Source organism: Vanacampus margaritifer, chromosome 18, assembly GCF_051991255.1.
Source record: "Vanacampus margaritifer isolate UIUO_Vmar chromosome 18, RoL_Vmar_1.0, whole genome shotgun sequence".
In the NCBI taxonomy this organism is placed as follows: Eukaryota; Metazoa; Chordata; class Actinopteri; order Syngnathiformes; family Syngnathidae; genus Vanacampus; species Vanacampus margaritifer.
The window spans coordinates 9,094,572-9,117,166 of record NC_135449.1 but is presented as its reverse complement, the minus strand read 5'-3'; the positions used below and the strand labels follow the sequence as shown (position 1 = coordinate 9,117,166).

At 41.1% G+C, this 22,595-nt stretch overlaps 1 protein-coding gene across 4 annotated transcripts in view; it reads right to left on the bottom strand.

Annotated features, from left to right (window-relative positions):
- Window positions 1-20,298, bottom strand: part of sdk2b (sidekick cell adhesion molecule 2b) — a 223,279-nt gene extending 202,981 nt beyond the window's left edge. For 3 of the 4 annotated variants that reach the window (XM_077550843.1, XM_077550845.1, XM_077550846.1), the window contains exon 1: window positions 19,629-20,298. In XM_077550843.1, the coding sequence (XP_077406969.1) occupies window positions 19,629-19,716 (88 nt within the window). In that variant the 5' untranslated portion in view covers window positions 19,717-20,298. The remainder of the gene's footprint in view (window positions 1-19,628) is intronic. The other variant, XM_077550844.1, reaches the window with a different exon arrangement.
- Between the last annotated feature and the right edge of the window lie 2,297 nt (window positions 20,299-22,595).

Here is a 22,595-nt window from a genome sequence, read left to right as displayed (position 1 = left end):
AAGTGCACTTTACTGTGTGTGTGTGTCGATCATTTACGCGTCCATTGTTCAACCGTGGGTATAAAGCATCCAATTTTGGCAGCGCGCTTCAGAAGAGGCGTGTGTCTTAGCTTCACTCAGGATGCAGGCCTGCAAACAATTTCACTTGTTTGGCCATTATTGCTACTCGATTCCAGAATAACAGCATCCACCAGCAGCACTGGGGAACAATTTGAAAAAAAAAAAATCTGTTAAATTACATTTTTATGTAACGTCGATTAAAACTAAAATTGGCATGCTGATTGCAAAATTGCAGTCAGTATTTTTTTCCTAGCACAGCTAGTACTTTTTTTCCCAACAGGTTACCCTCCAAGATAAGCAAAATTTCACTGAATAGCAGTAGTAAGAAGAGATTGGACTATTTTACAGCCATGTGGCAACTTGTTTGTGCAGTTACAATTAAGACAATGCGGTGAGAGTTGTGTGCGGCTCCCTATAGATAAGTACTACAAATATCTGCAAACAGAAAGATAGCATATTAGCGCCGGCTTTTCTCTTAACCTTGTGACCATTGGCATACCGTTCTAAGTTAGTTCTATTTCATTTTATGCTTTTTATTTTTTATTTTCACAGCTTGTAACCACATTACAGGGATGTGATTTGACCAAAGTGAAATTATCTGAAAATTTAGCCGGGGGTCTGGGGGCCGCTGGCACCCAGCTAGGTCACTCACATGACAAAGAAATAGACAAAACAACAGCATAAATTTTCAATGTATATTGAACTATCCCATATAAAATGGCAGTTTTAGTCAACTCAAAATCAGTCACATTCAAAAACATTGGACTGCCTTTGCTTTTAAAAACTATCACTGAGAATATCATCATATCTAACTAATGTGATTACTAAGTTAACACATAAATAATGTTGAAGAGTTCAAATTTCATGAACAAATAATTGTATCATGACCAAATGAAAAGTAACTCATATTAGAGCATACCACAAATGTCTTTGTTATAGCAGAAGATGTTATCTGTCGGAGTCATGTGCATACACAATGAACTACTAAAAAAAAAAAATAATAAAAAAAAAAAAAATCTGATTTTTTTTTTTTTGGGGCGGAGATAAAAAAAGCGGAATTCCGCGAATTAGCGGAAAAATCACATCCCTGCACCTTAGTGTTTTATTTTCATGCATGCACATTTCTTTCATATTTTTTCAAGAAAATAGGGATCCTATAGCTAAAAAAAAAATCTTGATGTGATTAGAGAAAAACTGAGATGAAAATTTGTTAAAAATAGCCGTCAGACCTAACTCACCAAAAACTGTGTTCCCGATTGTAGTCAAATACGTGTCAATAAGCACATTAAGAAACAGGAAAAAGGCATTTTAATAAAGTGAAATCGAAATTAATATATTTAAAGCTGAAAATAGCATTGGCTAAATAAAACATCAACTTTTTCACAATTTATTTATATCTTATATATATATATATATATATATATATATATGTATATATATTTTTTTTTTATATATATATATATTTTTTTATTTATATATATTTAATCAAATCGTCTGGTACAATAGCTTCAAATTCTGGTAGCAATTGGACAAAGTCTCTAATATAACCCTTTTCTTAAGTCATTAAACTTTGCCGCCATGCTCTCCCACACACAATGAAAAACGTCTTCAAAAAAAAAAAAAAGTCTCGCAATTTATTTTTGTGTCCCATCTGTCTAACGTATGCGCTTCAAAGCTGGCAACAAATTTCTAACGACGAGTTTGTCTTGGAAGAACCTCATGAAATTGGCCAGACTGACCACTTCAAAACAAAATAGAAGATATCCTGTCTTTCCAGACATGGCTTGAGACATTTTTTTTGTGGGTTCACTCATGATAGTCATGCTTCCCAAATTTCATTTAGATAAGTAAACCTGGCATTGGGACCTGCATTTTCAACAAAATTATTGTGTTGGCATTATTAGACTTTTGGGTCTTACAGTTATCAGCCCAAAAACTAGCATACTGCAATGTGGGTATTGAGGTCAACAGAACATGCTCAAAGATGTTGAAGGAGCATTCAAGAGGTTTTCTCGGAAAGGAAGTATTGTAGTTCCATTATAGCCAGCATGAAAACTTGGAAGGTTTCATGAAAGTGGACCAAGAGTGGAAGTAGGACTGATGAGTGGGTTTGACACACTCATCTGTGACCTAGTCAAGGAGTATAAGTGGAGGAGAGTCATTGCTGCTAGCTACTTAGGTTCCGTTGTTAAGCAGTGACGTTCCATTTTTACGCACATAAACTCTTGTTTGGAAAGGTTTTCGAAAAAAATTCCAGGTGCAGAGGCCAGGGTGAAACCCCTTTCACGCAGTTTTCCCCGGGAAACTTGTTGGATGAAATCTGACAGAAGTGTCTCATTACCCAGGCCGAAGAGTATTGCGGGCTTTATGAATTAAGATCATGTGCAAAATTGCAACAATTGCTTTCAACACAAAGAGGTGTGGTTTTGACTTCCCGACTATAAAATAAAATATTTTTATTAACTTCAATGCAGGCATAGATAAAGTCAATTAGCTAAAATGCATTTTTGGTAGTAAATAAATCCATTTCAGATTAATTAGAGTAATTTAATTGGAAAATTTCTCATGGCAGACCCTATAATCTTTCATGGAAAAGAACAGGTAAGAACGGGGGTTTGATGTTCCCCCGCATATTTGTAGTTTACCGAGGTTGCATTGAAAGCACTTGTTGCAACTAATTATCTGAATGTGCGAAACCGCAAAACACAATGTCTCACTCCAGTGACTTCGGTCTTAAAAGACACGAGGATAAATGCAGCCTCTAATGTTGCTTGTGTCTGATCTTGTGGAAATGCTATGTGAAAGGTGCAAATGCAAATTAAGCGAGGTTGGATATGAGGGGGTGGCGGTGGGGATCTCCTTTCACAGCAGGTAATCCATCAGGGCCTCACCTTCCATATCACAGGCGGCATACAGCATCGGCAGTAGCAGCGGGCCTGGCGGCAAGACGTTACAGCTCTATTAGCTAACTAATCTGAGAGAACTTCACTTTATTAGCCCCTTAAGACTCCTGCCAAGACCCCTTTTCATCCTTTACGGACCCCTGGGCGCCCCCCTCCCCGCCAGTCGCTTGTCTCTCTCAATCTTTGGCCGCCTCCGTCTCGTACGCCTTTCTTGCACCAATGCATTCCAAACAGCACCATGTTGAAACTCGAGGAAAACACGGGGGGGCCTTCATTGTTGAGTGTTCAACTCGATAATCCACACAAAATACACTCACTTACAGGCTATTGGCATGTTGAAAGAAATTCAATTGAAGACTTTTTCAACTTTGATGGCCTTTGACAGTCTTTATTTTAGACTTTTTAAGACTTTTTTTTTTTTGTTCAAATTTGAGGCCCACACAAACAAAGAAAACATTGCAATGTTTATTGTGTCTGTGGAATTTTAAGACCTTTGAACAGAAAATGTAAGTAGTAAGTTATGTTTTTTTTAAGGAATACTAAAGCCTTATTGTTGGTAAAGTTTTCTAAAGGACCCTCCTGCTGAAACTCTGTATTTAGCTCTTTGACTGCCAGACGTTTTCAGAAAAGGGATGCCGTGGGTGCCAGCCGATTTAAGCATTTTGACTGATCTTTCAAGGTCCACAGAAAATTATGTGTTTGGACTATGGAAACACACATACTACCAAATGAAAGATTGGACTCTCATCTTTCATCAGAAAAAAAAAAGTTTGTTTCTACCTTATTCCGTTTTTGAGTAATCAACAATAGAAAATGGTTAGTTTCATCTCTGTTTTGAAACAAACGTCTTTTAACGTCTTTGGCACTCCTCCATAGGATTTTACTAAACGTTATTTAACGTTTTTGGCAGTCAAAGAGCTAGCAGAGGTGGGCATTCAGTCACTACTGATGGACTGACGGACAGTCCGTCACTGACGGGCACTTATTTTTCTGACGAATGACAAGGACCTTTTTAAAAAATGACGGACTAAGCACTGACACAAGCGGTTTATTGTGTGTAATTGTCAGTTGCCGGACTGATGGACAATACAGACGAAATGCCCACTTCTGTCTGTCAGTCCTAAAATAGTGGTGACGGCGTGAGGACAGAAGCATTGTTAAAACAAAATGACAGACTGACGATTACAGTTTCGGTAAAAATGGTGGACCGACAATGATGGAAGGGTGCCCAGGGTGCTGAAGAATGACGGACCAGCAACATTTTGTCAAATGGCCATCTCTGGTATTTACAACTTTTTTCCATATAACATGGAAAATGGTCTTTGGCTTACATATTTAACTCTTTGACTGCCAAAAACGTTAAATAACGTTTAGTAAAATCCTATGGAGGAGTGCCAAAGACGTTAAAAGACGTTTTTTTCAAAACAGAGGTGAAACTAACCATTTTCTATTGTTGATTACTGAAAAACTGAATAAGGTAGATACAAACTTTTTTTTTCTGATGAAAGATGAGAGTCCAATCTTTCATTTGGTAGTATGTGTGTTTCCATAGTCCAAACACATAATTTTCTGTGGACCTTGAAAGATCAGTCAAAAATGCTTAAATCGGCTGGCACCCACGGCATCCCTTTACTGAAAACGTCTGGCAGTCAATTAATTAAGATGAGCCATCAGGTTATGGCCTCATTGATTACAACTGAAAAACTTTAAAAATGATCAACGGACACTGGATATTTTAGACTTTTTAAGGCTTTTCTTTTCAAATTCAAGACCCACCCACACTCATGATAAAGTTCTCCAAAGAAAGTGCAGCCATTTGTATTCCATGGCATTTTTCAAACCGTTGAATAGCAGATTTAGCTTGTTAGGGCTATGACCTCTTTAATGACAATTCTCAAAAGGATATCAAGATCGCTTGCCCAAAAAGAATAGACAGATTTGTTTCTTGTATTACTGAATAGTACAACCAAGTGAACCCTTTTTGTGTCCTTGTGCGAATAAATTGATGACAAGTCTTCAGCATTTTCATGCGAAAGCGAGGGCGGCGCCTATTCGCGCTACGCCGGAGGCAGTCTTGGTTTCACGACGAAAGCTGCCTCGGGCCGCAGGAGCGTACGGGTGCATGGTCAGAATAGTTACTCATACGGGGAAAGGTATAAAGAACAACTGGCAGACGCTGTAATAAAAACATCAGAGACGGTCTAATGATGTTGGCGGGCTTTGATCGCCAGCCCATCTTTTCCGAGCCAGTTGCACCGAAAGGGGTTGATGGCGGCCCGAGGGCAGGAAGAATGGCCAACATTGATTAAGTAAACAAGTACAAAGAGCGGCATGAGGGCCGATGGAGTCGAATGTTTTTTTTTGGACAGCAATCCCCCGTCCTCCCTCTCTGCCTGCAAGCCAGATTTCAAGATTCATCGTGGCCTTCTGTACTGGGTGTCCAGTTGCTGCATAACAGTTGCCGTGGTTTGATGGGAGCTGTCAATCAAAAGCCGACTCGCAACGTTTTAACAGAGGTGTCAATCAAGAGGAGGACAACTTGTCAAGTCTCCTCCTCAGGTGTTGCTGTCTATTCGCAGTAGACCATCACTATTATCGCCACATTCTTCCACGCCTTGCTGGTGATGGAATAAGGGTTCAAGTCTATTTTGGAGGGAGGGGATTTGAAGAGGTCCAAAGGTCGAAGGATCCCGGCTTGCACATGACTGCATTCGTCCCAATTCACCCCCCCAAAAAAAATTATCTATTTGAAGAAACAACAAAGGTCATCTAAAGGTCTTTAATCATGTTAACTTGAACAAAAAAAAAAAAGATCATTTACAAATGATCAAAGGTGGGCATGTTCAATCGTCAACAGCCAGGACAACAACTTTCGTCATCACCCATCCGTCAATATTTCAAACCGAACCGCATTGTAATCGTCAGTTATTTGGTATGGGCTTTGCACACCGGAGGCGAAGATTTGGAGAAAATTTCTGAACAAAAATATTGTGTCATTCCTCTTTTTCAAATCCATTTGCTCAAATTTGACTTTTAGCTACTGTACTCTGTTACTGACTCATTCTCCGTACGGTGTTCTTGAAAGGTGCCAAAATATTGAAATATGTATCTAATAAGGTGGCAGCTAAAGTGCTGAAACAGAGGATATTTTTAGGAAAGAGCAGGCATGTCTATGATGGGAATAAAGCCAGAACAAAAGACTCTGGCGCGGGAGTGTCGCTTCAAAGCAATTTGCTGACATTTCTGACAAACAACTTTTTTGCCTTTCTCTGCTTCCTCGACCCCGCGAGTGCCGTAAAGACCATCGCATGCGCACACAATCAATTCCCAAATCAGGAGAAAGAAAGAGGACTAGTGTTTGTTCGTGTGCAGAGGGCTTTTATGCAGGCTGCCTTTTGTGTGTTTGTGAATTGTTTTCCCCTGTTTGCAGGAATAACACCGATGGCGGTGGGGGAAGAAAACTGTAGTTTGGATGAACAAATTGGTAGGCTGTTGTGTGTGCCACAAGTATCAATTTTAAAGGACCGAAATACCATATTCTATTAACAATTGGTAAATAGTATGAATCTGCACTAACCGTAACAGTTTTGAACAGATCATCATCAAACTTCCAGTGTCTTTTTCAAAGTAAGGTCCCTGATTGATTTTAAAAGATTTCCAAACCATGTGAAGTAGAAGGATGGAATCCGTACAAGTTTTTAGTCTTTAAACTTTCAGGTATCAGAACTTTTTAGCCGAAAGTTTCTTGGCACAATCATTGACATCCCCTTGGGCAACACATGAAATTAAGCTACTAAAAAAATAAAAAATAAAAAGAGAGAGAGAAAACACCCTGCCAGTGCTACAAAGGTAAAGAACAACATTCAAAGATACAAAACCAGGGATGGAGCTGAAGGGAAAAATGTCCCCTTGAACGCAATTAATCAATTAGCCAGCGTGTGAATCAATAGCTGCTGCCTGGCGGCTTGGCGGGCTGACAGCACTCAGGTGTAATTAAAATTGTAAGTATTGACGGGAGAAAAGATGGATGGAGCACTTCCTGCCCGCTCCGCTCAGGCCTGAGAGAGTGATTATCTTTTGTGTACGTGACTGCCAACATCTGGTGGGTACACCGTCGCGCGGTTGTTGTTGTTGTTGTTGCCTCTGAGCTAGCTGTTAGCGCGCTAAAGCTGAGGTCGAGTAAAGTCACACGTCTAATCAGCCGCCTCTCCCGCCGACACCTTCCATTATCGCGGGGTCACTCCCATTAAGTTACGACCGCTTAGAGCACTAAGTGGTCACGCGTGATGCTAATTTGAAGAATCGAAAGAAATTAGTACGGATATTACAAAGCATAATACACCCTGGATCCGGGTTCCTGCTATTCCCTTTCGCGCAGCCGTCATTAAGCCACTCAAGCAGAGGAATTAGTGGACAACATTCGGTATTGGTATGTTAACATTAGACAAAAAAGAAGTTGGCGGTTTGGTCCCGACTTTCTGCTCTTCACTTTTTGCCGCTAAAACTGGGAAATTTGCGAAGCACTTTTGCCACTACCCCAATTCTATGACAACACCTTTCTAGCAACACGGACTATACCGCTTTCAATGAACGGACCCCAAAAATATTTACTTACTACAAAAAAAAAAGGTCTTTATTTGTGCCAGTGACAGGCACAAGTGCCCTTCCATTAGATGGCGGAAGGTACCCATTAGCCTGTGTATTCACCTGCTACTTATAAGTAAAAGAAAATAGCTTTATAATGTGTTGTGCCAAGATTTCATTTGTTTTCATTTGTAAATAATGATGAAACTTAGCTATATTCTAATGCTAATTGCTGCAAAACGGAAAAAGATACAAATATACTCTTTTTCCTGATGAAAGAAGAGACTCTAATCTTTCTTTTGGTTCTGAGTGCCTTGCAAAGTCAGTCAAAATCCAGTAAAACAGCCGGGAGCGAAGGGGGTTGCTTCAGTGAACATGGCTGGGAGTGAATGAGTTAAGTACATTTCCAAGAGTAAATTTAGATGAAATTATCATTATTTCAATTATATATACTTTTTGTGCTATTTTTGAGATATTCCATGTTGGTCCCTTTGACACCGGCCATCCAAATGCGGGAAAAAAGCCGACTTTGAAAATGAATATACCGCAGTCCCCAGTTTGTGCTTTTCCCTTTTACGCAGTCACCGTTCCACCTGTGAAGCCAGGTAATTCTCAGGTTGCCTTTGCTAAGACCTCAATTCTGTGTTGGACCCTTTCACACTGTCCAGAGGTCTGGGATAAAGTCGCCTTTGAAAATAAATACGCTCCAGGGCCTACTTTCAGCTATTCCACTGCAGCTCTGCCTCTTAAGCTGGAAAAATTGTGTCCCGTTGTCACCTTGTGCAAGTTGATATGAAAAGATAAATAATTACAATTTCAAGCGCCGTAAAATTCAAGCACTTTTCAAGAGCTCCCAGCACATAGCAATTCATACCTCTGACAAAGTTCAAACTGAAGCACTGTTACAGTTGTCAAAGATGAATATATAGAAGCTTCAAAACAACTTTTTAAGTTTTAAAATGTGTTACTTCCATTTTTTGTCCTTGTCTCTCCGGCTTGATAAATATATAACGGTTGTATTTTAACCACTTCTAAGCACTTCATTCAAACCTTGAAAATTACTCATTTATGTCAAAGCACAAATCTTGTTTCTTTCATTTCCATGTGGTGTGACAAAATAAATCCTGCCGTCATTGCACATCCCCAGTTCAGAACCACTTTTAAGCAATATAAGGAAGTCGGAACAGTTCATCATTAGAACAGCGAAAAGCGGGAAAACGCAGTCTCTCGTCAAATCAAAGCACCGTACAAATCAAAGCGGAGGCAATTTGGATAGTCCTCTGTCCTTTTGCAACATGACGACAGCTGTTTCCTGTGGTCAGATTGCAGCGTAATTGCAACACGCTAGCATATGGCGACGTCTGATTAATCCAACCATCATAGGGGGCGGGGGGAAAGTGCCGTTATTCTCCATGTAGTGTGTGTAAACAAGTAGCAGATCCGAGTGTTGCACTGCTATGTGATCAGTAGCCTTTGATATGTGTTACAGGAAAATGACACGTATTGTCATGAGTAGGAAAGGGCACGAGAGTGCTGTCCCTGCCGTCTATGTAACTAGCATGACATCATCATAGCGCGCCAAATTGGAACTCAGCCTTATCAATTAAAAGGTACTGTCTGACATTCTTCTGTTGCTGTTTCTAAACACAACATTCAAAACTGATTATCAAGGAAGCCAAGGACAGAAAGCCAACCAGGACAGAGCATGAAACCAATCCACCAATCAGGAGCGGGGGGAAGGTTGGACAGTGAAATTTGCTTATGCCACTGATAGTAGCTTGCCTCCGCGGCTTGGCTGGAAGGAAAATGTTGAGTCTCCGCCCAGAAATGTCCCGGACAGGTCAAAACAAATATTTAGTACTATAACTTTAAATGCAAATATACTCGCAAATGAAGGTTTAGTAGCAAAAATCATCTATTTATCTATCCATGCATGCCAATGACGTACACTAAGTAAATGTGTGTTGCTTCAGTATTCCCTTACTCCCTACTTTGACTTTTGAATGCCCCAATTTTTTTTAATTACCAGCTGTCAGAAATAATTTCACTTTTTTTTTTTTTTTTGCTGTTTTGTGCTTGCAAGCCACAAGTATGAGTTACTTCAGGCACACCATCGCTCGAGTGCAGTGAGAAAAAAAGTGCTGCAATGCTCTGACGTGGGTAAGGAGAGCCACATTTGCAAGGAGAGCCACACTCAAATGTGCAGTCAATCACACAAATACAAAATGAGAACACTGAATTTTAGCCGGCTAATCTGACTTCATCCCCTAACGTCCCTGCCTAAGCCACGCCCCTTAAAGACACACATTCAACACACAACACTTTATAAAACTAGTTAATTTACTTTTATGTTTTATTGTGTACGTAAAATATAGTGATATTTTCCTAATATGAGTTTTTTTTAATTGTGGTTTTTGGGGGCGCTGGAACGAATTAATGGCATTTTACAAAATTTTAGTGGTGATTTATTTGGCATGAGTAAATTATGACTCGCCACATTAAAATGAGTCACAGTGACCCAAATTTCAGAAATGAGGTTTTGGCAACAACAAAAAAACGAATGATCTAAGCTTTCCAGTGGTGTATGAACCATTGTGCTATGCTTACATCATTGCCACAGATAAGAATAAATAGATATGATGCGTCCCCTTTGAGCTGCTTGCTTACTACAACAAGCGAGGAGGGTCGAAGTCACAAATTCGCGAAGTTCACTCCGCTCAATAAAACATGGCTCTCAAAGGATAACACGGGCAATATGAAATTAATACAATCAAATATGATTCATCTAAACATTTTCCATATGATTGATTAAGAAAACATCCATCCCTAATGGAAAATGGCATAACACCATCCATGACACATCATTGATGAGGTTTCTCCTTTCCAGGAATGTTGCAGCGAGTGAATCTTTATCGTCAGTGCTTTAGACACACATTGACATTTTATCCCAGGACGCCGCCATAAAACACCTCCCGGGGGGAAAGTGCAATTACAAGGTTCAGGAGGTGACCTCCCAAGAATCCCGAAACGTATTTACATTATAGACAGGCGCATATCTGCATGAATGAGTAGGCCCCCTGAGGCTCCAGTCACTTTATGGTTCATTTAACCAGGGGTGAGGCCGTCTACCACCCTGCTGGTCGCAGCATGCATTAAAGACCAAGCCTGAAAGTTCAAGTCCGGCATTATTTTCAGAGCTTTTTTTTTTTTCTTTTCTTAAAAGGGTGTGTGATAACGTCTCTGCTGAAGGCTTCCAGATGCTAATGTCACAAAGCAGAAGAGCTACAGTGCAAAAGGTGGCCATCAGTAATAAGAATTAAGATTTTTAAGGTAAATGATCGTTAACAAAAACTGCCTTGGTAGATATAGAGCAAACAAACAGTATTTTGTCTTGACTTGAGAAATTAATCTTGGCTGGATTTGACAAAAAAGTCTGCAAAATAGTCATTCATGTCTGCCAACAATGCATTGTTACCGACTATGAAAAGGGAAGAAAAAAAAAGCACTAGCAGCTTCAAAAGCACAGCGCAAGACACGTGTAAGATATTAGCATTCTACTTTCAGCATATCAAAGAGTAAAAAAAAAAAAAAGAAACAAAGAAAGCGGAAAAGAAAGAAAGCCTAGCAGCCGTAAATACACAAGGCTTTACTACAAAAGGAGCTTTCAACCTCTGCCACCTCTGAAATACATAGCACGAAACACGAGCCACAATTGCACATTTGTCGCATACTTCACAGGTCACAGCAAGTAAATAAAAGCACAAGTCATGTTAAACATGATGAGCTTGCATGACTTTAGTCAATTAGTTAATTAACCTGCTGGACAACGTAAACCTGGAAAACATCTCAGGCCCCTTTTAACTCTTTCACTGCCACTGACGTTTAAAGACGTCAAGTAAAAACCTACGCTTCACTGCCAATGACGTCAAAAGACGTCATCCAATGATATATATATATTTTTTTGAAACGGGTAGAGGAAACCCTTCCGCATGTCTGGTGAAAGTTTCAAGTCTGTCTGTTGTGCCTAATGACTATTTTTGGCCCCTAAAGGGCAGCGATGACTCTCTTTTGACAAGATCGGGTGGGCGTCAGTAGAGGCGGAGCTAGAGCGTCGAGCAGGAGATGAGAATGGAAGACAAAGGAAAAATGGCGGTCGGTCGCGAGGAGCTCACACCCGAGACGTTTTTTTCAAAGACCAAAAGCATCGCTGAAAAAGCACATTGTTGACGACGATGATCATCATAGATGATGAAGATGAGGGTGACTCCGTGGTTGGAAAGCATTGACGCGGCAGTAGAAGACGTTAGATGGAGCTAGATGGAGGAGGGAACGGGCAATGGCGAGCATTTGCAAGCAGCACTTACAAGACGAAAGGCATCGACCAACGCTAAAATAGTACATTGATGACGACGATGATCATCCTCGATGATGATGAAGGTGAATCCGAGCTTGACGGCGAAATTGGAACCGCTGACGCGGCGGCTATGACGGTGTCGTAACGCGGAGCGCAACCGAGCACGCACAGGCGGACGTTCGATCGGACGACGGAGAGTGCCCCGAGTCCAATGCATATTCATCGGAGGAGTGTGTACAGTCTGCTACTTGCTTTTTATTCCCCGGAAAAAAAGGCCGTCAAGAAAGTGTAACGTTTGCACGCAAAACGGACCAATGTGAAAGTGAAAGTAAACTGTTGTGCGAGTCCTGGCGTCTCCTTGCACGCAGGAGAGCGTTACAAAAGGAAAAACTGTATTTGAAACATCCACATAATTGTAAGTAGTACCACAGTTGCACACATTTGTAAATAGTTTGCGAAATTGTTTTGTCAAATTGTTACACTGTTGAATGGAAATAAACGTATTTTGCAATCCAAAAACACTTTTTCATTGTTGGTGAAAGCGTTTTACAGAAGTAAAGCACTATTTAGGTGTTTGTGGCATCATTCATGGACAAAAAGAAGTGTAGAATTCACTAGAGTGCATGAAATAACATCGTTTCACAAAAAGCTCTTTTTCTCCGTTTTTTGTTTCAAAAGAGAGAATTTCGGTGAAAGTAACCATTTTCTATTGTTGATTACTGAAGAACGGAATAAGGTAGAAACAAACTTCAAACAAACTTTTTTTTCTGATGAAAGCTGAGAGTCCAATCTTTCATTTGGTAGTATGTGTGTTTCCATAGTCCAAACACAACATTTTCTGTGGACCTTGAAAGATCACTCAAAATGCTTAAATCGGCTGGCAAGTGGGGACAACCCATTTCTGAAAACGTCTGGCAGTGAAAGAGTTAACATTGACAATCCATTAAAAAATAAAAAATAAAAAGCATCATGCAATCTGAAAGGACTGATTGCATTGATTGTGAAATGTCCATGAGTATGCGTGAACTGGACTTCTTTTTTTTTTTTTGTACTATTACGGATTATTTCTACTGTGGCAAGGAGGAGGTCATGATGAATAAGTGGCGAGAGAAGTGATTGCATTTTTAGATGGTAACACATCGCGCTTGTACTTTTGTCTGTGAGTGACCAAGCATGCCTAGTTAGATCAATTGTGCAAGGTGGCAGTTATCATGAATAAGTGGTTATCATAATTATTTGACTTACGGTGGGCATTTTTCCTGATGTATCTGTGATTATTTACAGGGATGTAACGATTAACAGCAATATCGTGATATTGCGATATTAAAACAGCCACAATATCGTCGTCGTCATGTCACGATGTTAAAAGCAGCACATCTGTTAAAAAAAAAAGTCAGGTTGATTTGCATTTGTGCAGTTCTAGCGCCGTCTGGTGGCAAGTTTTTTTGGGTGCAGTTTAACTTTCATAATGGATGTTTTGGCCCTTCTATGTTTAAAATCCATGCCAATCAACCAAATGAAGGGTACGTGGAGGAGCTTTTTTTTTTTTAGTATGAGCTCATTTTTTTTACAATATTGTGACCTTTTATTTTAGATTTTTTTAACATCGCCAACCTACCCACAATATTGTAATAATTATCGTATAGTGAGCTTCATATCGTGATATCGTATCATGATGGTGGATATCGTTACATCCCTAATTATTTATAGTCATTTTGTTCATATTTCACATAAATCACACATATTTTGAACTTTTTTTCCTCTATTGAATATTTCTAGCCTTTCTGTTTATGTTCACAGTGCAAGATGATGGTTAGCATTAATAAGTGTTAAAAGGAGCAATCTTAAACAGGTAAATTTTTATCTCAGACCTTAGAAAAATACCAAATCATCCGAGTTCCTGCTGTTGACTAACACCAATTAAAGTCTACGTTGCCGCTTACATGAATCATATTTTCCCAACCCTACTACACAAAATCTAGTTGTGTTGGGAAGCAATCATTTGAAGAAAGACTTGTGATTTTTTTTTTTAGCTCGGCTGACAAGAGAAAATTGCACAGTTCTAAATCGTTCAATCCAATCGCTTGGTCATTTCCTGCGAGTTACGGAGACGATGAGCGGGATGGAAACTTCTCGGCGTGTCGGCTCGACAAATGAGCAGCGGCTCGCCATGCAATGAGGAAATTAGGAAGACGCTGGGCTGATCGTTTAGGGGGAAATGACATTGATTATTCTGCGCCTTTGTCACTTCGGCGAACCTTTTGATGAGCGAGATGTCGCCACCGGTGGCGCCACTTTTTGTCTGACCTTATCTGCACCTGCCGCATTCAGTTATGAAAAAGAGTTTTAGGGAGGAAGTTCTGGGCTCATTGACACTAAGTACTTCTAGTTGTTCTGTTTATTTGTGTGCAAGGTGGCGGTTATCATCAATAACCGACTAAATGAGCAGTCATATTATTAGAATTAGGAATATTTCTAAAATTCTGTGGCTCTTTATTGGAAATGTTCCAGCCCTAGTAGGTAATGGCCGTTTTCCATTTCCACTGTTCAGTAACTAGAAGCTCTGAAACAAACACCACACTAGACATATCTACAAAAGGTACGAGGGCAGCATAGTGCAGCGTTAAAGCTAAGGCACAGGAATAGCAGTGGTGACTACAAATATTACCGTTCATGGCCAATTGGAAGTGTAGAAAGTTGTAGTGAAAGGCAAAAATGATGCTATTATCTCATTGTTTGCTTCTTCCAAAAACAACTTCCCGTCTTCCTCCCCTCTGGCCTGATTTCGATCATAGAAGTTTGTCACTCTCAATTCTCCGTTGAGCATCCCTTCAAGCTCTTAAAGGATTATTTTTTTTCTTTTACAAGCGAAAGCAGCAGAGTACTATTGATTTTGAATCAGATCCAACGCACACAAAAAACTGCTGAGCTAGCAAAGGTTGAATGTCAAATTGGTACATGCGCTCTACCTGAGGGTACGAGTAAGTTAACGCGGTCTGTTGTCAAAAATAACACCATATAATACAACTTTTAGCGCTTGAGTAATCATTCACTCGTCAGTAGCCCATTTCATCTAAGCAGTGTGTTCCAAACCAAATGGGGAGTTGAAGTCCACCTGCAAATTTGACGGTTTAAAACATAGTGGTAGGAACTAAAGATTTTGAGACTCACTGGACATGACCCTTTTGTGTTGAAAGAAATTGTCATCATGCTTGAAATTATCTGAATGTGGAATGCAACAGCAATATGGAAACATCAACGACGAGTTCTGTCTGAAAGTCACAGGCGAACAGATGCCTTACACCCCTGCTGCAGCAAGTAGCAGTGTGAAAGGGGCTACGGATTCCCAAACTGAGGCACTGTACCTCTGAAAATGACTTCTTTTTTTTTTTACATGAGCTGTGAAAATCCGCAAATAATCCAATGTGCCCCCAGAAAGTTTTATAATTGTCTATAGAGTCCACAGAATGGTGACAAAGCAATACTTTTGTCTAAATGAAGCTCTTCAACTCACTTCGGCATAGCTCCCTTGGCATCAACATGCCCCTCTCTCTCTCTCTCTCTCTTCTCTCTCTCTCTCTCTCTCTCTCAATCTCTCTCTCTCTCTCTCTCCTCTCTCTCTCTCTCTCTCTCTCTCTCTCTCTCTCTCTCTCTCTCTCTCTCTCTCTCTCTCTCTCTCTCTCTCTCTCTCTCTCACTTCTCTCTCTCTCTCTCTCTCTCTCTCTCTCACTCTCTCTCTCTCTCTCCTCTCATCTCTCTCTCTCTCTCTCTCTCTCTCTCTCTCTCTCTCTCTCTCTCTCTCTCTCATAAGGCGAGATTCTTACAAAGGACTGGGGGAAACCCACACTTTTTATGATCCTAGCATTTACCTTAGCATTTCTTGTGTTTGCACAGCTCCCTAGCCATCGTTGGCAACTATTCTTTTTTTTTTTTATTCAAAACAAAACATCTTTCCTAATTGTACTGCGACTCAACCGTCAAGTGCCATTTATCACACGTCGGCTCTCATTTGCGTCACGAACGTCTGACAAATGTTCACCGCATCAGCATTTGATGCCAATGAGGCACAAAATCCATTTGTCACGATTCCACTGTCACATTTTCACACTCCGACTTTACAACTTTGCTGCTATCGAGAGAGGAAAAAACACCAGAACAAGGTTTTCGGCAAGCACCTCTCTGCCGGACTGTAATGAACCTTGAGTGGGAGGTTTTGTTTTGCCCCCTGCCTGATATGAGAGAAGAAAACTCATTCCCAAGGAATCCACCACTGGACCCCCACCTAAAGCGTGAAAAGAGCGGGCAGCAAGGATTTTTTTTTCTCTCCCTGCGCAGGGACACAGGTGCTACCAGAAAGCAGACATCATCCTGCTGTCAATTACAAGGAGTGACAAATCAAAGAAAATCACATCCGCCGGCGACGTCTGATAAGTTGCACGCCAGTCTCGAGATGCCTTTCTTTTTCAGCTTTCCGCTCGTCACTTCTATTATCCGATGAAAAGAGGACATTTATATCATGCTAACAAATGACTTGAAGAGCTCAATGATGTTAATTTTAAAAGCTCTTCCAGATGCATCCTAATTTTGTTTTATTCCTCGCCCCGGGTCACAGTTTTATTTGCAACACAAAAATCTTTCTTCAAAATGAAGTTATGACAGTTTTCACCTTATAGATATAAAAGAGTAGAATATATTTAAACCCTCCCTGTTTTTGCAACCATGTTTTGGCAAAGGGTTAAAAAAAAAAATTGTTTCAAATTAGGGTTTGAAGGTACTGCTTGGGCTTCAAATTAGTTTCCAAGACAGGATTAGGGTTTAAAATTAGATTTTGAAATTAAGATTTCAAGCTTGTATTAGTGTCTCAAGCAATAAGTAGCATAAAAAAAAAAAAAGGATTTACGTTTGGTCAAGGGTTTCAACTTGGGGTTTGTATTTCAAGTAAGGGTTTTCAATTGGGCTTTCAAATTAAGGTTTCAAGTTTCAGCAACAATTGGAATCTGAAACTATTGTTAAAGTCAGCGATCTAAAGTCGAGTTTTTAGTCAGTTTGAGGATTAAAACAAGTTTTCAAACTAATGACATCTCCTTTGCAAAGTGGATAAGCCACTGCATTTTAAATGGTCAATTTTACAAATGATCTAAAATTGTCAAAAGGTTTTCCAAACAACTCAAGTGTGCAAGCCGGCAATGCAGAAGAAGTCAAGAAAACAGAAGAATCTCATTGCACCTGCATGTCCGAGATTGTGCATTTGGCCACTCGTGATAAGAACGCAACCAATTTTCAAAGCTTGCACGTTCCAATCCAATCTCCTCAAGCAGTCAAGAAACAGACACGACGCCCTTGACTTCTGTTACTGCGTCTCAATGTTTGCACCCCGTACGGTCAGAATTCCAAACACACACCTACCGGACATGCTGCCAAAAGCATGCTCGAGGATGATAATCTAAGGGCCTAGCTTCGAGTACGTTTCCCAAAGTGGCCCGGAGTCTGGCGGGCTTATCTATTAGCACTGATGCAAAGGTATTGCGTGCCAAAGGAGATTAAAAGCTCCAAAATAAAACTGACAGGGACCACCACACCAACAGAGGCCAAACTGAAGATAGCCAACTGAACCCACCTGCTTCAATTGTTGTTTCAGTCCAGTTTAGAGCAAGAACCCTGATTTTGAATTAATCTAAAATAGTGGACTAAGTAGCCCCCCCTGGATTTCTCTGAAAAGTCAGCCGCTGAAGCAAGTTTTTCCATCGCAACATGACATTTAGTAGGCCTGTCCAGCAAGAGTAGACAAACAAAAAAAGTCTTAAGAATCATCCCTAAAAGATCTGCCATTTTATAAAGGGTCAGAGGGACTTGGTACCAGCTTTGGAACAATTGTACTAGACAAAGCAGCACAGTGGTTTGGTGGTTGGCATGTCTGCCTCACAGTTTGTTGTCGGGTGCAGGTTTCAACTCTCATTCTGAGTGGAATTAGCAAATCCTCCCTGTGCTTGTTTTGGTTTGATCCATCCACATTGCAAAACATGCATACTGGGTTCACTGTAAATTAAATTGGGTTTCCCCTAGTGCTTTAGAAGCCCGGTGGCTGCCCGGCCAGGCTAAGTGTCTTGAAATAGTTATTACTGGGGAAAAAAAAAGTCCACTTTTGAGATTCTCTTGCACTTTCAGTCTCCAGAACTCCATTAAGATGAGCGTTTTTATCTGCTTTTTGCAAAAAGCAAGCTGAATCATTGTTTATCTATATTTGCCCTGTGATTGGCTGGGGACGAGCCCAGGGTGTACCTCGCCTCTTGCAGTCAAAGCAGCCAACTGGGATATAGACTGCAACGAAGACAAGCATTAAAGAAAATGGAATGATAGGTGGATGCTAAATGGCAAAAAGGGCATAGCATGGCAGTAAAGTTTGAGGATTCACCATAAAACACAAAACTTTAATGAGCCAACTTCACAAGTTCAGAGCTTGAACAAATGTCAGGTACAAACGTATTTAAATCTTTTGTTTCAGGGGGGGAAAAAAAATCAACTTTGGACCAGGCCATCCGTCTCCGCTCGGCAAGACTTGATGGCCCTCGAAGGCCATTCTTCCGTCGTTAAAAAGCAGTTTTGCTGGGCTGGTCGTTAAAAAAAAAAAAACGAGGTGAGCGTTCTCTCCCACGCAGGGTCACTTTCAACTACCAGGCTTATCCGCGCCAAAATAAAACATCTCCTAGGTGCTTGGTTAAGTGAGCAAGAGAGCGGGAAGGGAAGGAATCAGGCAATGTCAGGACTCTTAATCCTGAGCACACGCGATTACCCGCCTCCTGTAAATGTCAGCCACTCGGATGCGCCCTCATGAATGATGGATATCCGCCTTGTTTGTTTTTGCCGTCATCTCAACATGCTGTTATTGAATGAGCACCACTGATGGTTTAGAGTCTATTTAGAGAGCTAATATTCCCCCATTGTATGTGGCCTTGAATCCTAAACGGAACGGCCAAGGTTGAGTTCAGCCCCTTTTCTGACATTGCACAAGGAATGATAAGACCCTGGCATCTGGCAAGGAACTGTTTTAAGTATTGCCTTCTCAGATCCACCTGATGGAAATGATGTCATGCCATGCCAAATTGTTAGAGGCGCACCTTTTATGGGTTGTTTCGGGGATTTTTTATTTCAAGATTTGTTTCGTACTTTAGTTCCGCGTAGACTCTGACCACTGCCTACTAAGGTTCCACAACTTAAGATGAGCAATTGAACACTGCCATTATGCACCAATCAGTTCCAACCCAAACTCGAATACTATAAACCCCGAACCCATGATGCCAAGCCTAACCCGAAGTGTTGAAAAATAGATTTCTCGCAACATTAACAGATGCGGCTCACCGCCAAAATGTCATGGAATTAAACAGTCTTAGGTGCTCCTGCAAAGTGAAAATAAAACATCTGGGAGGGCATAAACAGCAAAGCAAAGATACGATCCGAGATGTTTTCCACATTTTCAAAAGGTCAGCCTGTGTGAAATGCACCTGCAAATAAGGTGATGGATGCCGCCTATCATTGTATAACGGCAGAGGCACAGTGGGGGTACATGAGTGTCCTCGAGGAGACGCAATCTAAATTGAGCATGCAGATTTTACATGCACTCACACTTGAGTCATAAACGGGCTCCGGGGTAAATGTCTGCACCTGGCGGGACCGGAAAGGAATGCTCCAAAGCTATAAATCGATTTACTTTTTGCCCTCCTGCTGCTTACCTTGACCAAGCACGGAGTGGGTGACGAAGAGGAGAAATAAAATCCACGTGGCGCGCCACATCGATGAGCTCCAGGGGCCGGCCGACATGGTCCCAAAAGACAGCCGCGCTGAGTACAACAAGTGCAGAGTGAGCGTGCGCGGAGTCCCCGCTGGATGCTGATGGTGCTGGATGTCCTGGAAACCGAGCTGTTGATGAGCGTTCGCTGGTAACGGGTCCAACAGGAGCTCGGTTATCTCAGTGTGTGCAGTTCCCCAAAATGTTTAAAATTAATCAGACGATTCCAGCTTGAGTCCGCGTGAGGTCCATTTCCACCGGGGGAACAGCGTGTGCGTCGCTCCCAACTTGTACCGTCGTTCGTGGGGTCACCACCGGGAGCGGCAGCCCGCAGACAGAGCCTCGGGACCCGGCTGGAGAGCCGCGCGCATCCCCCGGACAAAAACTTCCCAGCTCTCCCACGGCGCGCTGTCACGCTCGGCAAAAGCACTTAGACGCGAGCGGAGAGTCAGTTCGAAGGGAGAAGAGGAGGGAGAAGAGGGTGAGGAGGACACGGACACAAGGGTCCTCTCGGAGCGTGCCAGGGGAGGAGGAGACGGAGGAGAGCCCGGCTGGCTGTGTGGCTGCGCGGCTGCGTGCGTGTGCGTCGGCCGAGTACGAGCCAGGCTTCTTTATGAGCACACAGATGGCGAGTGCTGCAACGCGGGGCATGCTGACACTTAGAGGCCGAGAGTGGAAACACATTCTGCACAATCCGGCATCTTTTCAGTGGAGATATTATGGAGAAGGGACTTTTAAAAGATTGTTCTCTGGAGTGTCTGTTCGTTCATCAAGTGTGAGATGAAATGAAAATGACATCTTTAGCATCGCTCTGAAAATGCGTTGGTGAGAGCCTTTCTGCACATCCACCCTGCTGCTATGAAACAGATAATTAGCATAATACCACCCCCACCAATAATTTGGAAGCTAGGCGACGCATATGGAACTTTGGGAATTATGGCAAAAAAAACAACATATTTAGATGTTTTCCTTTGTAAAATAAAAGCTTCTGTCTTGTCAACCTACCCTATAGCACAGCCACATGAACATGACGGGAGGTTTCTATGCATGCACTAAACAGCCAGTACTTGCCAGAAATTCCTACAGCGCCTTCTGTGTTGCTGATTTCATCAGTTTTGGAGTGATGTCTACATAATAAATTCTGTAGAGTAAATTTTACTCTAAACTGCAAAGTTTATTTGGTCCCACTTTAAATAGAGTAAAATTTACGCTTGGAAGATAGTTAAAAAAAAAAAAAAGATTCAAGGGTTGGGTAACACACCCACAACTTCCAGCTGTGCGTTAGTATATCGCTCGTGTCAGCTGGAAAATTTGTAACTCCAAGAGACCAAAAACAATGTGTTTTTGGTCTCCTCTTGGATAAAAGCAAACAGTAGGAGTGGCGTATCTCAGGTGGTAGTGTGGCAGTCTCCCGAGCTGAGGGTCGTGAGTTTGTTCCTCAACCCTTGAGTGACTTTTTTTCCCAATTATTTATTTTACTCTATTCCAAGGGTAAATATTACTCTAAAACTGAGTCTATTTGGTCCCACTCTAAATAGAGTCAAATTTACTATACAGAATTTACTGTGTATTTCTTACAGTAATGTCACTGTAGTGCCATATTTTCGCCACTTGATGACCGTTTTCATTATATGTCACTGTATATGCAATGCAGGTGCATGCAATCAAGGCGGTAGTGAAGCCAGAGCCTCAACAGGAAAATAAAATAAATAATCATTAAATAAAACTCACTTCAACGTTACTTCTTTGGTGTGTTTGTTTTTTATCCAATAGTGTCCATAATATCCTTGTTATAATTGCTGAATTTCCTGCTCAAGTACACGGGCAGGACTTGTCACTTCTAAAGCATGTTCTTTTCGCCACTATTTTCTGCTCCTTCCACTCTGTACTACCTGTTCCAAGTAGCTGTCAACAATTGGACATTTGTAGAAACAAGGTGGCTCATGTTTTGTATAGATTTGACAAGAGCTGTTTTTATACACCACATACCATACAGAATGTAAAGTGACAAGCAGTTAAGCAGAAGGAGGGTCAACATCGGAGCATTAACCTCCGAGGCTACTTGATGCGAGTGCGTTGCCTTTGCCAGATGCTTTGGGAATGACACACTCCCGAACACTCTGTGCGTGTGTGTAACCTATATCATTAAACACCTCTGGCTGCATTCGCATTTCTCTGCTAATTGGGGCCCGTGACGTCCAAAATGACGTGTGCGTAGTGGTGGTCGTTTCTAGGGTTCTCATCTGTTCGCAATTGCTGTATCTGCTTAAATAAAGGTTAAATAAAGTTGGTTATTCTAAAGCAGGGATGTGATTTGACCAAAGTGAAATTATCTGAAAATTTAGCCGGGGGTCTGGGGGCCGCTGGCACCCAGCTAGGTCCAGTACTTTCAATGCACTCACATGACAAAGAAATAGACAAAACAACAGCATAAATTTTCAATGTATATTGAACTATCCCATATAAAATGGCAGTTTTAGTCAACTCAAAATCAGTCACATTCAAAAACATTGGACTGCCTTTGCTTTTAAAAACTATCACTGAGAATATCATCATATCTAACTAATGTGATTACTAAGTTAACACATAAATAATGTTGAAGAGTTCAAATTTCATGAACAAATAATTGTATCATGACCAAATGAAAAGTAACTCATATTAGAGCATACCACAAATGTCTTTGTTATAGCAGAAGATGTTATCTGTCGGAGTCATGTGCATACACAATGAACTACTAAAAAAAAAAAATTTAAAAAAAAAAAAATCGGAATTTTTTTTTTTGGGGGGGGAGATAAAAAAAAGCGGAATTCCGCGAATTTGCGGAAAAATCACATCCCTGCTAAAGACATTGGCCGATCAATAGAGGACCACTCATCTGAGTCAGATTGAATAAGACAAAAAATATATAATT